This window comes from Cydia splendana, chromosome 19 (genome assembly GCF_910591565.1).
Source record: "Cydia splendana chromosome 19, ilCydSple1.2, whole genome shotgun sequence".
Taxonomy (NCBI): Eukaryota; Metazoa; Arthropoda; class Insecta; order Lepidoptera; family Tortricidae; genus Cydia; species Cydia splendana.
Window position 1 is genome coordinate 14,412,164 of NC_085978.1, and position 11,371 is coordinate 14,423,534.

Consider the following 11,371-nt stretch of genomic DNA (forward strand, 5'->3'; position numbering starts at 1 on the left):
CTAGTTTGAAATGCAAAATCATTAATTTAGCTATTTACCTAAATATCCTAAATTATCTCTTTTATATACATTATGATTTAATAAGAAGGGCATTAATTACCCTACTTTCGGGAAATTACCCTATTCAACTTACTGGTCACACTCCTGTTTCGCATTTATAAACAATGAAATATGGAGATTTTATGTACTATACCGTGATAATTGATAAAATTAGCTATGAAAAGTTATTCCGTCACTTTTTTTCTTTCGATCGGTACAATTCTTGCAGGATTTAACTACGCATGCCGGCATATTTTACATTTTTCTTGGACATATTTACTTCACTGACGTTTCGATCCGTCTGACGGCAAATTGGTGGATGAGGGCATTGAGATAACTGTCAATGTGTGTGTGTTACGCGTAAATACTAGGAAATTGGTGGATGATGGAATCACAGTTTTTGTCTTAGCAAAACTACGTCCGTAGTATTCTAGGTCCATGACTGAAACCACATTTTCCATACTTTAGGTCCGGGGTCCTTAAAAAACTGCTAAACATTTCATAGGGCCGTCTATGTCTGAAAATGGACTCAAATGTCATTTATGACTTGACAGTTATCGGTGATCATGATCAATTATTCAAAATACACGTTATATTTTTTTTTCCAGCTAGTAATTTTGTTTGGACAGTTTATTTTAGTAATAAAACATCTTTCCTTCTTCCTTCTTCCCATCCATCCTGGCATTTTTGCCACGGCTCACGGGAGCCTGGGGTCCACTAGACAACTAATCCCAAGAATTGACGAAGGCACTAGTTTTTACGAAAGCGACTGCCATCTGACCTTTCAACCCAGAGGGGAAACTAGGCCTATTTTAGTACCTATTAAACATATTTAATAATGATAAATATGTTTTATTACTAAAAAAGTCACTATCTATGAATACTTTTTTTTTATAATATCGCCAAACTGTAACCAATTTGCTGGCGAGTGAAGTGCTCAATCAACTAATCGAATCATGCACATAAACTTACTTCACTCCATTTGCCATGTCTACAAATTCGACATTCCTTTCAATAATGTTGGAGATCTTCACGCCTATCTGTTTCTGCAATTTCTCCGGCACCTTCACATCGTTGTAATGGCTCGCGGTTTCCAGATACCTCTCGGAAACGGGTTTTTTTACTTCTGAAAAATTAAATAAGTTTTTAGTCAATTACTCAAGTAACAAGTTGTTTACCTCTGTTTTCATGTATTATTTGTTTCCATGTACATTTATTATGAGGTTGTGCATTAAAAAAAAAGGATTGACCGTGACGAGAGGTCTTTTTTGACAGCTGCTGTCAAAATCCACCAATAAAAAAAAACATGGTTAAGCATGATTGGTGGAGCTAGACCTCTCGCCACGGTGCTGTCATCTAGTGAAAAACTCGATAGCGGAAACCCTCATTGAACAGGGCAATAATGTTTTTCAGTTTATACCAATTGGTTCCCACTGAGTACTATGGAATATAGATCAAACGGAAATAGGCTTATTGTAGGCACACCACAATTAGCTTGACAGTATAACAGATGGAGTTGGACCAAGCTAACTGCATGGCACTTGCAATGACAAGTTGTAATAATGTCATAATTTATATCAAACTCCATGAAAATATGGCACTTATAATAGAAATAGAAATAGTTTATTCGTGGCATAAAGAACACAGGTACCTACACAAAAATAAAAAAGCTTACACTTAACATTACAACACATATCATTACATAACAGAATAAGTAAAATAGCCACGAAATGGTCCCGACTCAGCATGGTGATGACACTTAGACACTTTGTTTTATTCGAGTTGGTGACTAGAGAAGAAAGGGAGGTTTTCAAAAGATATTTTTATGATATTAAATAAAGAGACCCACCACCAACCCAGTGGTCCTGACCTGGAAGATAGCCAGCAAAGGGAAACATGGTCACCCTAAATTTACTGGGCGCCGTTCCATGGAGCAAGGGTTGGGTGTATTGGGGACAGGAATCTGAACCCGTTTTTTGCAAAAACTTTGAAATAACCATATTTTTCGAATTATTTTATACTCGAAATGTAGGACTCAGTTGTGTATTTAGGCTTAGGTAACGACTTCGTAGTATTTGATTGCCCAATTAGAAATGAAATAATTAACAAAGAATGAAAAAATATTGTTTCCGTTTCCATATAAAAAAATAATAAAAAAACAACGGGTTGCACTCCGGGAGTGCTGACAGAAGTGAAAACTCAATGACTAGTCCAAAATGTCTGCAGCACTATGTATAATTGACCCATCCTCCTTTCTATTGAAAAACTTTAGTTCCGAAATTGCTGGCCAGTGAGCTTAAATTTGTAGCATTAATTGTTTAAAATTCGAATAGAAATTGCAAAGTTACCTTGCAGACCTCGCATCTAAATATATTTGGTCATGATATTTCGAGTTTTATGCACCAGTACTAGAGTTCACTTTTATTAGCGATTTCATGAAGATGTAGCTTTATTGAATTATATTGGAGTGATATAAAGTTACAATGTAACTGTGAGATCTTCGTATTTCAGCCCATATAGGATTAGAACATTGAGCTTTATTGCTTAATATAAAAGTCCAGTTTTAAATAATTGACTTGATTATGATACGATATGACTAAAGTTCTTTGGTGAATAACATTGTCCATCACACAACTAATTACGATTCATAGGAGCTTGTTGCTAGGCCTACATGAATAAAGTATATTTTGAATTTGAATCTGAATTTGAAACAGCAGGCTCAGGCATACATTTTTGCCATGCGGTAGAAAGAGAGGAGAGACGCCTTACGCGTTACGCCTTATGCTGTCTAGAGTTTATCATTTTTTCCTCACCTCAAATATTGCTCAGCACCGCTAAAGAAGTTTTCACTTCAAAAATGAGGAGATTACCCAAGATGCCCAGGACCAGAGTCAGTGAAAGAAAATGATTCGAGCCCTACACCCCAGCAGGCAGTGGTGTAGCGTGAACCAATCTACCCGTGGATGAAAACCACATCTGCGAGGCCCTTTTCAATGTGGTTTCCCAACGTAATAAACAGGTTCGCTTTGCGAGGCCCCCCTAAGTGCGAGGCCGTGGGCGAAGGCCCCATTCGCCCACGCCTAGCTACGCCATTGCCAGCAGGGGGTAACAGGATGAAGAGAAGAGAAAGAAATAAAGAGAAAGTCAGTATTAGGTACCTTTTTGTGGGATTCCGCGACTTTCAATGATGAGTTTAGTGAATGAAGTATCGACGGCCTCTCGGAACCTCGAGAGGTCTTCGTCATCAGAAGAATCGGACATTAGTTCTGTGTATAGTACTACTTTTATGAATGTTAAATTATTACAGAGTACAGCACAAAATGCACGCGAAGTTATTATTACTATTTGGTTTGTTTGGTTATGTCTTATTGTCTTGATGTCAATGTCAAATTTGGCACATGACAGTTGCAAAAAAAAAAGCTGGTGGAACTGTTTGAACCACTGCTTTAAAAGCAGCTGCAGACTTATCCCTTTATTCATAAACCGCTGTTTTTTTATCTCATCCTAGAATAACAAACAGAAATATCGCAATCATGGTATTATTTCACAAACGTTTATGAATAACGGCATCACAGTGTCAGTACAAAAGGAGTAAATTTTAAAACACGCATACACGAAGTCTGTCTAGATACAAATTCTATTTCGCGCCTTTTATTACTGACAAATTGGTTTCCATTCCACAGACCACCGCCCATTCATCGCCTCGTTGTATAGACCAAATTATAGACAGATTCAGCTGAGATTATAGGACGACTCGCGGTCACCACCCGTGTGACGTATAGGTCTTATGCACGCGGCCACGCGCTGCCAGTCGCGCCCAAGAATACGACCTGTTAGCAGTGTTTACGTCTGTACGAAAATATATCGTAAATCATTGAATTTGTTCGCTAATAATGGGATATTGCAGCATAAAATGGTGTGGCAAGTCATCTAAGACTTCCAAATTCTTAACAGATGGAATAACATTCCACAGGTAAGTGAAATTCATTATTTTGTTGAAAATTGTTTCATGTCCGCGAGGTTCATTTTCTACTGGTAACTGGTTGTACTGAGCAGCAACGAAGTATGCCCGTTCCTTTTCGTCAACGTAAATATGTAATGTGCTATCCCTTTCACGTAAACGAATAGTGATGTGACGATGATGGTTCCGTTAGTTGCGGGAACTTCGTACCGTATTGTACCATTTTAAAAAATATTAAAGAAAACCGTGATTCTTTTTTTAATCTGTAGTTTTATTTAGTTCGTAGTTTATCTTAGTGATGATCAATAATCATTATTGAGGTAGTATTAAAATGAGAAATGAAATAAAAAAATCGGAAACAAGATGTTCCTGATGATGTAACTTCGAAGATGTGCGAGATTGCGAGGGCACTCGGAATTGGTTTGTGATAGGCATAATTATGCTGTGTGCAGCTAGAACTAAAAAAATAATACATTATGTTTTGTTAGCATGTATGATTGGTGTACACTGGCTTTTATCAGTGACGTGACGTGGTGCCTTATGTTTTCGAAGCCTTTTCTTTGAAAGTTTTGAGGTCAGGTAAAACAATTTCATTGTCTTTCAGATTTCCAAAAAATCCCGAAATTAAAACAAAATGGATTGACGCCACGCACCGTGGACAGTTATGGTACCCATGTAATACGAGTGTCATTTGCTCAAGGCACTTCACTGCAGATAATTTCCATCAAGTAACGAGCCAGCGGAGACGATTATTGAGTTCTGCAGTACCAACTCTATATTTACCGGTTTTGGTAAGCTGATTCAACATGTAATTGATTATCAACTTTAATTATACTTACTTATATTTTTATTTAATAAAATCTTATCGTTATGACGAGAATTATGTAGGTAATTTCATCGTTTTAAATTACATTCACAAGACAAAAACTTCTATGTTCCTTCAGAGCCTTTAATCCTTCATATTAAAAATTATTTAACCAAATATTTGCAGGCTCCATCTATCAGCACCACCTCACACCTGGTTCGAATTTTGATGTGTTCTTGATCGAGTTCTTTTTATGTGGAAAATATGTATTACAAATTTTACATAGAAATAATATTTCAGATTGAGGATATAACTCAGCAACATGACAACTCAGCAGTAGCAGTTCAAATACCGCAAAACATTGGCTGTGATGTCCATGATGAAGGCACATTTAAAAAAGAGGTTCGATTATAATATAATATTACTACCGTTCATTCTGAAATTCTAAAAAGGGAGTATTAATTATAGAGCGAATAGAGAGATCATTGTATATCGTATTTTCAGGATGGCTCTACTCTGCAGGGTTCAGTGTTAACAACATCCCAAGAGCAGAATACTGTGTCACAAACACCTACCACGAAGCGAGAAGTATGCAGAGTCCGGGACCCTGAATCACCATCTGCTTATAATTCTCCTGTCGAAAAACGACTTTCTCGAAGAATCATGGAACTTAAGTGCAAAGTAAATGAAAAAAATGTTAAATTGCGAAAGTTGCGTGATTCAAACAGGAGATTAAAACGAGAGATCATTTCACTGAAATCTCTTTTAGAAGATTTACAATAGAGATCATTTCACTGAAATCTCTTTTAGGAGAAAAGAAAAATCAATTACCTTAGCTCTGGTCATCATCATCATCAGGCCATATTAGTCCACTGCTGGACATAGCCCTCCCCTAAAGAGCGCCAAAGCGCCCTGTCTTCAGCTTGCCGCATCCAGCATCTGCCTGCAGTCTTTCGCAGATCGTCATCCCACCTGGTCGGAGGGCGTCCTACACTACGTTTGCCGAGTCGCGGTCTCCACTCAAGAACACGTTTACCCCAGCGGTTGTCGGTTCTTCTTGAGATATGGCCAGCCCACTGCCACTTCAGCTTGCTAATTCTTTGAGCTATGTCGGTAACTTTGGTTCTCTGTCGGATGTATTCGTTACGAATCCTATCCTTCAGAGAAACCCCGAGCATAGCTCTCTCCATAGCTCGCTGAGCGACTTTGAACTGGTGGACCAACCCTACCGTGAGTGGCCATGTCTCGGCTCCGTAGGTCATGACGGGTAGGACGCACTGATTGAAAACTTTTGTTTTCAAGCATTGCGGTATGGATGACGAGAAGACTCGGCGAAGTTTCCCGAACGCTGCCCAGCCCAGCTGGATCCTCCTCTTGGCCTCCTTCTCGAAATTGTTTCTACCTAACTGCAGAATCTGCCCAAGGTAAGTGTATTCGGAAACGATTTCGAGGAGGTGACCATTTACGACTATCGGTATTGGATCAATGTGGCCATTGATCATGACTTTGGTTTTATCCAAATTCATGCCAAGACCGATGCGTCGTGAGGCTGAAGCTAGGTCGTCCAGCAACCGGTTCGGCTCCTCCAGCGACTCCGCCATTAAGACTATGTCATCTGCAAATCGTAGGTGTGAGATGTAGTCGCCGTTTATGTTGATGCCCTTACCTTTCCAGTCCAGCGTCTTAAACACATCTTCCAACGCGCTTGTGAACAGTTTCGGGGATATAACATCCCCCTGCCTCACTCCTCTACGCAATTGGATGGGTTTAGACTGCTGGCACTGTACTTGGACACTCATAGTGGCGGCTTCGTATAGACATCTCAACACCTCGATATAACGATAGTCTATTTGGCATCGCTGTAGGGATTCCAGAACAGCCCAGGTCTCGACAGAGTAAAGGCCTTCTCATAGTCCACAAAAGCTAAACACAGGGGCTGATTATATTCTTCGGACTTCTGTATAATCTCTGTGTGAATGTGGTCTATGGTGCCATATCCTCCGCGAAACCCTGCCTGCTCTGGCGGCTGAAACTCGTCGTCTCCTGGCGAGACGATTCGTGACCACTCGTGAGAACAGCTTATAGACGTGGCTCAGGAGCGAGATGGGTCTGTAATTTTTAAGGAGAGTTTTGTCCCCCTTCTTAAAAAACAGCACCACCAAACTCCCGCTCCACGCCTTTGGAGTTCTCCCACTGTGAAGGACGGCGTTGAAGAGATTCTGCAATTCCTGTATAACAGGGGCTCCTGCAGCTTTCAAAAGCTCTGATGTTATTCCGTCCTCACCGGGGGCTTTTCCATTTTTAAGCTGCCTCAGAGCTAGCACGATCTCGTCTCGACTAATGTCTGGCAGGTCGTCAGTATAGTGGCGTGTCAGGGTGGCTCTGGAATCATGGTCATCTCGTCGGGAATAAGGGGCATGTGCAGTGTATAATCGACCATAGAAATCCTCAATCTCGGCTAAGATCTCCGGCTTCGACAGTACGTTCCTCCCGTCGTGCGTTTTAAGCTTCGTCAGGTGGCTCCTGCCAAGCTGCTGAGTGAATACTTTGGACCCTCGGTTTCGCTCTATCGCCTCTTCAATGAGGCGTGTGTTGGAGCTCCGAAGGTCACGCCGTACCATCTTCGCAATTTGCTTGTTTAGGTCTGACCTCTCAGACGAAGTCGCTTGGGTGGTTTCCCTTCTTTTTGTCATCAGACCGAGAGTCTCAGCCGAGAGTTTGGATTTTCTGCCAGTCCGCTGCGTTCTGTAGAATTTTATGCCCTCGTCCCTCAGAGTTTCGACCAGATTGCGTAGGGTCTCGTCAGCGTCATCAGTGGGTTCCAAGGCAACAAACCTATCCCTGAGAAGCTGCTGAAACTTCTCGGTACCCGCCGTGATTTGGATTGGATTAGGTCGGAGCGTGGACTTCATCAATCGGTTTCTTTCAAGCTTTAAGTTGATATTCAGAGAGCCTCGGAGAAGTCGGTGATCAGATCCGGTATTAAACCTATTGATCACTGAGACATCTCTGAATATGTGTCTGCTATCCGTCATGATGAAGTCGATCTCATTTTAAGTCACAGTGTCGGGGCTTTGCCATGTCCACTTCCTTTGAGGCTGTTTCTTAAAGAAGGAGTTCATTAAGAACAGTCCCTCTTTCTCAAGGAAGTTAACAAGCATTTGCCCCCTGTGATTCCTAACTCCGTAACCATGTGGGCCTATCCGGGATTCGTTGCCAGTCTGGGTTCCCACCTTGCCGTTAAAGTCCCCCATAACAACATTGAAGTGGGCCTTAGTGGTGTTGTGCAAGGTTTTGGATATGTCTTCGTACATATCCTCCACTTCATCATCCGAGTGTGCCGAAGTCGGTGCGTAATCCTGGATGACCTTCATGCTGTAGCGCTTGGACAGCCGAAGGATCAGGTACGCTACCCTGGTCGACACACTGGAGATTTCTTCAACGTTGTTAGAGAGGGCCTTATTGACGAGGAAACCTACGCCACCCTGGGATGTTTTATCACCCTCGCGAAAGTAGAGAAGATGGCCCGAGTCTAGGGTTACGGTGTCCTCGCCCTCTCTACGGACTTCACATAACCCCAGGACATGCCATTTGATGTTCTCTAGCTCCACTTCCAACGGCGCTAGATGGTGGTCAAGCCTCAGATCAGAGTGCGTCCGTTAAACGTAGCCAGCGTCAAATTTTGTACTGAGTGGCAGCCTAATGTAGCCCGGGGATTCTTAGCACCCCTTGCCCCGCCGTTACCATAGCCGCTGCCATGGCCAGGAATAGCGAGGCGGCCGGGAACTAGAGGCCATTTTTGTTTGGCGTGTCTTCTCATTGGGGGTAATGCCCATAATCCCCACGCTGGGCATGCGGGTTGGGGATCGCAGTTTAATAATTGTTCCTCAGGGGGCGCTGCTGCCCACCCCCCGGTTTTGTTTCACTTAGTCGCCTTTTACGACACCCACGGGAAGAGTTGGGTTGGTGCTATTCTATAGGCCGACACCACACGGCAGCGACACCACTTGCTCTGGTAGTTGAAAGTTAATTAAATAGCGCTGGAAGTCGCCAGCAACATGCTGAGGCGAGAACATTTCGTGGCACTTGCTCCTTTTTTTATGTGTCTCTGCTTGTATAATTTTCTTTATTTTTGTGTATGTGCTCACGAATAAAAATATTTCTATTCAAAATATTTGTTCATAATCGTTCTGTAGCACTTTAAACCTAAGTTTCGTTTAATTTTGTACTGTGACGTTATCTATGAAAAGGGACCTTGTTGTCGATGGCTGTTACGCCATTATTAACGATGCTCCGATATAAATACAATGCCGCGCGACGCTGTGCGGCGTAAGCACCATCGACAATAAGGTCCCTTTTCATAGATAATGCCCCATATCAAAATACATGCAGTAGAAATGAATGTCTTTTTATTGAAATTACTGATTGATTTGTATATAAGTTATATAACAATAACAATATTTTTATTGACAATAAAAGTTTACTAGTTACACTAGGCATGGCCTGTATCATCGCGAGTTACCAGTGATAAAAAAAAAATTACAAGTTATTATTTGTTATAAAACCACCTTCAAATATCCATAAACATTAAAAATTCATGAAATATTTAAAGGCCGACACTTCGGGACTGCAACCCTGCTGCTAAAGTTACCCCTTAGCAAGGCCTGACATTTTATACTTTTAAACATTGATTATGATTACGGAAGATAACAGCGTTAAAAAAATTGATACATTTTTAAAGTACCAACTTAATGAAAGATTATATTGTTTTAATATTATTAATTTTTATTGATAACAATTTTACCACAATAAATTACGGTACCACTGGTACCATTACCACTGCCTGTAGTGAACATGTCCCATCCCTACGCTTGCACGTGACAGCGCGACATGTTTGGAACGACCAATCGCAACGTCCGGCAACTGCCAAACCGATTTAGATGAAATTTGGTACTGAGATAGAGATAGTTTGAGGCCCCGGGCCCCGGGAAAGGATAGGATAGTTTTTATCAATCACCATCATTCCACGCAGGCAATACTCAAAGTCAAACCATTTACAAAATCACATTTTCTGAGTACATACACATACATATTATGTACCTACTTAAGTGTGAGATGTATAAGATAATATCATAAGTAATATTATTACAGCTTACAGCTAAAATAACTTTAGCCTACAATCATTGTTTTATAAAAGAATTATGGGTACGTAGCTCATTTAAAATAATTATCAGTTTTCGCTTTCCTCTACAATTTTGTCATTTGACTTATCAATTTTGTCATTTGACTTATCAATTTTCAAGTAATTCATATCATTTACAATATTATCAGGAATCCTAAATATTAGACCTCTCACCAATTCTGGTATATTAAACTCGCAACCCAGAGCAATAAGCCTATCAATGTTCTCTGAATTCACCGATTCCACTAGCTTAGCTGAGCAATCGGCTCTCAACTTGTCCATGAAATAGTGTGCCGCAACCTGCAACAGCGGCTCCAAGCCTTCTTCTGGCAGAATACCCAAGTACATGTAGTCCTTCAGGTGTCTAAGCGTCTGAACAGTGATACCGTCCATACTAATCTGACCTTCATTTGATTCCTTCCAGCTGTTTGTCAACATCATTTTGAACATGTCGCTGTGAAGAAACAGTACTGCCTTGTGTACTGCCACGGTACCATCTTTTGTGCGCAGTTGAAAATCCATGGACTCAGTGTCTTCATACAGTTCTTTCCTTGGCAAAAAACCTGTTGGCATTATGACTTGCACAGTAACATTTAATTCAATAGTGAAACAAGTTGCAGTAACATCATGTGTCCTGTCTGAATAACTTGTGTTGTTGCATTTCAAATTAGTTCTTCCTGTTGATGTATGTAGCAGCGGGTTCAACTGTACTTCAATCCAGTGGTCAGAACAAAAAAACAGTTGTTTAAATTCGTCACATTGTATAGTAACTGGAACTGGGGAATTGTATACTCCTTCCATTTTTTTCATCCTTACATATGGTACAAACGAGCATTTTATGTACTCAAATTTTACAGAAGCCTGTATCAAGTTATCAACGGTAATAGTTTTATCATATGATATTGAAACAGGGTCTCCTTCGATCCGTACAATTGTAAATATTAGTGTAGTGGTTGGACCGCGGTGTAAATGTCGCAAAGATCTGTAAAAAAAAATATTAGGTATGTATAAATGTCTAACAAACAGAATGTTCCTGTAATAAATCAGATATGGATTTATTCTGAAACTAGGCAGTCAAGTCTGTCTGGCAAACAAGTTTTGCCAGTATTCGAGTTTCGTTTTCATCTTAAAACTATAATTGTTGGATTGTAATGAAATTTTGCACATACAATGACATGAGGTATATCTATGCCTGTAATTAGTTTATACATATAGATCCAGTTTAGAAAACAAAAGAAATAGAGCATAAATAAGTTCCTAATTGTATGAAAAACTTAAAATTGCTGTATTTTTTTTACTATTGGACCTGAAGCTACATAAACTTATTACAGGCTTAGATATACCTTATCCTATAGTAAGACAGTACAAAGTTTCAGAGCAATGT

At 40.4% G+C, this 11,371-nt stretch overlaps 1 protein-coding gene and 2 long non-coding RNA genes across 3 annotated transcripts in view; 1 reads left to right on the forward strand and 2 right to left on the reverse strand.

Moving 5' to 3' along the window:
- Positions 1–3,392, reverse strand: part of LOC134800097 (uncharacterized) — a 6,020-nt gene extending 2,628 nt beyond the window's left edge. Inside the window, exons 1-2 of the mRNA XM_063772572.1 lie at positions 3,198–3,392; positions 1,012–1,165 (exon numbers count right to left, since the gene is read on the reverse strand). Of these exons, the coding sequence (XP_063628642.1) occupies positions 1,012–1,165; positions 3,198–3,300 (257 nt within the window). The 5' untranslated portion in view covers positions 3,301–3,392. The remainder of the gene's footprint in view (positions 1–1,011; positions 1,166–3,197) is intronic.
- LOC134800119 (uncharacterized) overlaps positions 1–11,371 on the reverse strand; it is a 66,960-nt gene that overhangs the window by 23,243 nt on the left and 32,346 nt on the right. The window lies entirely within an intron of this gene.
- Positions 4,571–5,989, forward strand: LOC134799810 (uncharacterized). The gene is made up of 3 exons (XR_010145469.1): positions 4,571–4,791; positions 5,106–5,207; positions 5,310–5,989. It is a non-coding gene; the product is annotated as an uncharacterized LOC134799810 (long non-coding RNA).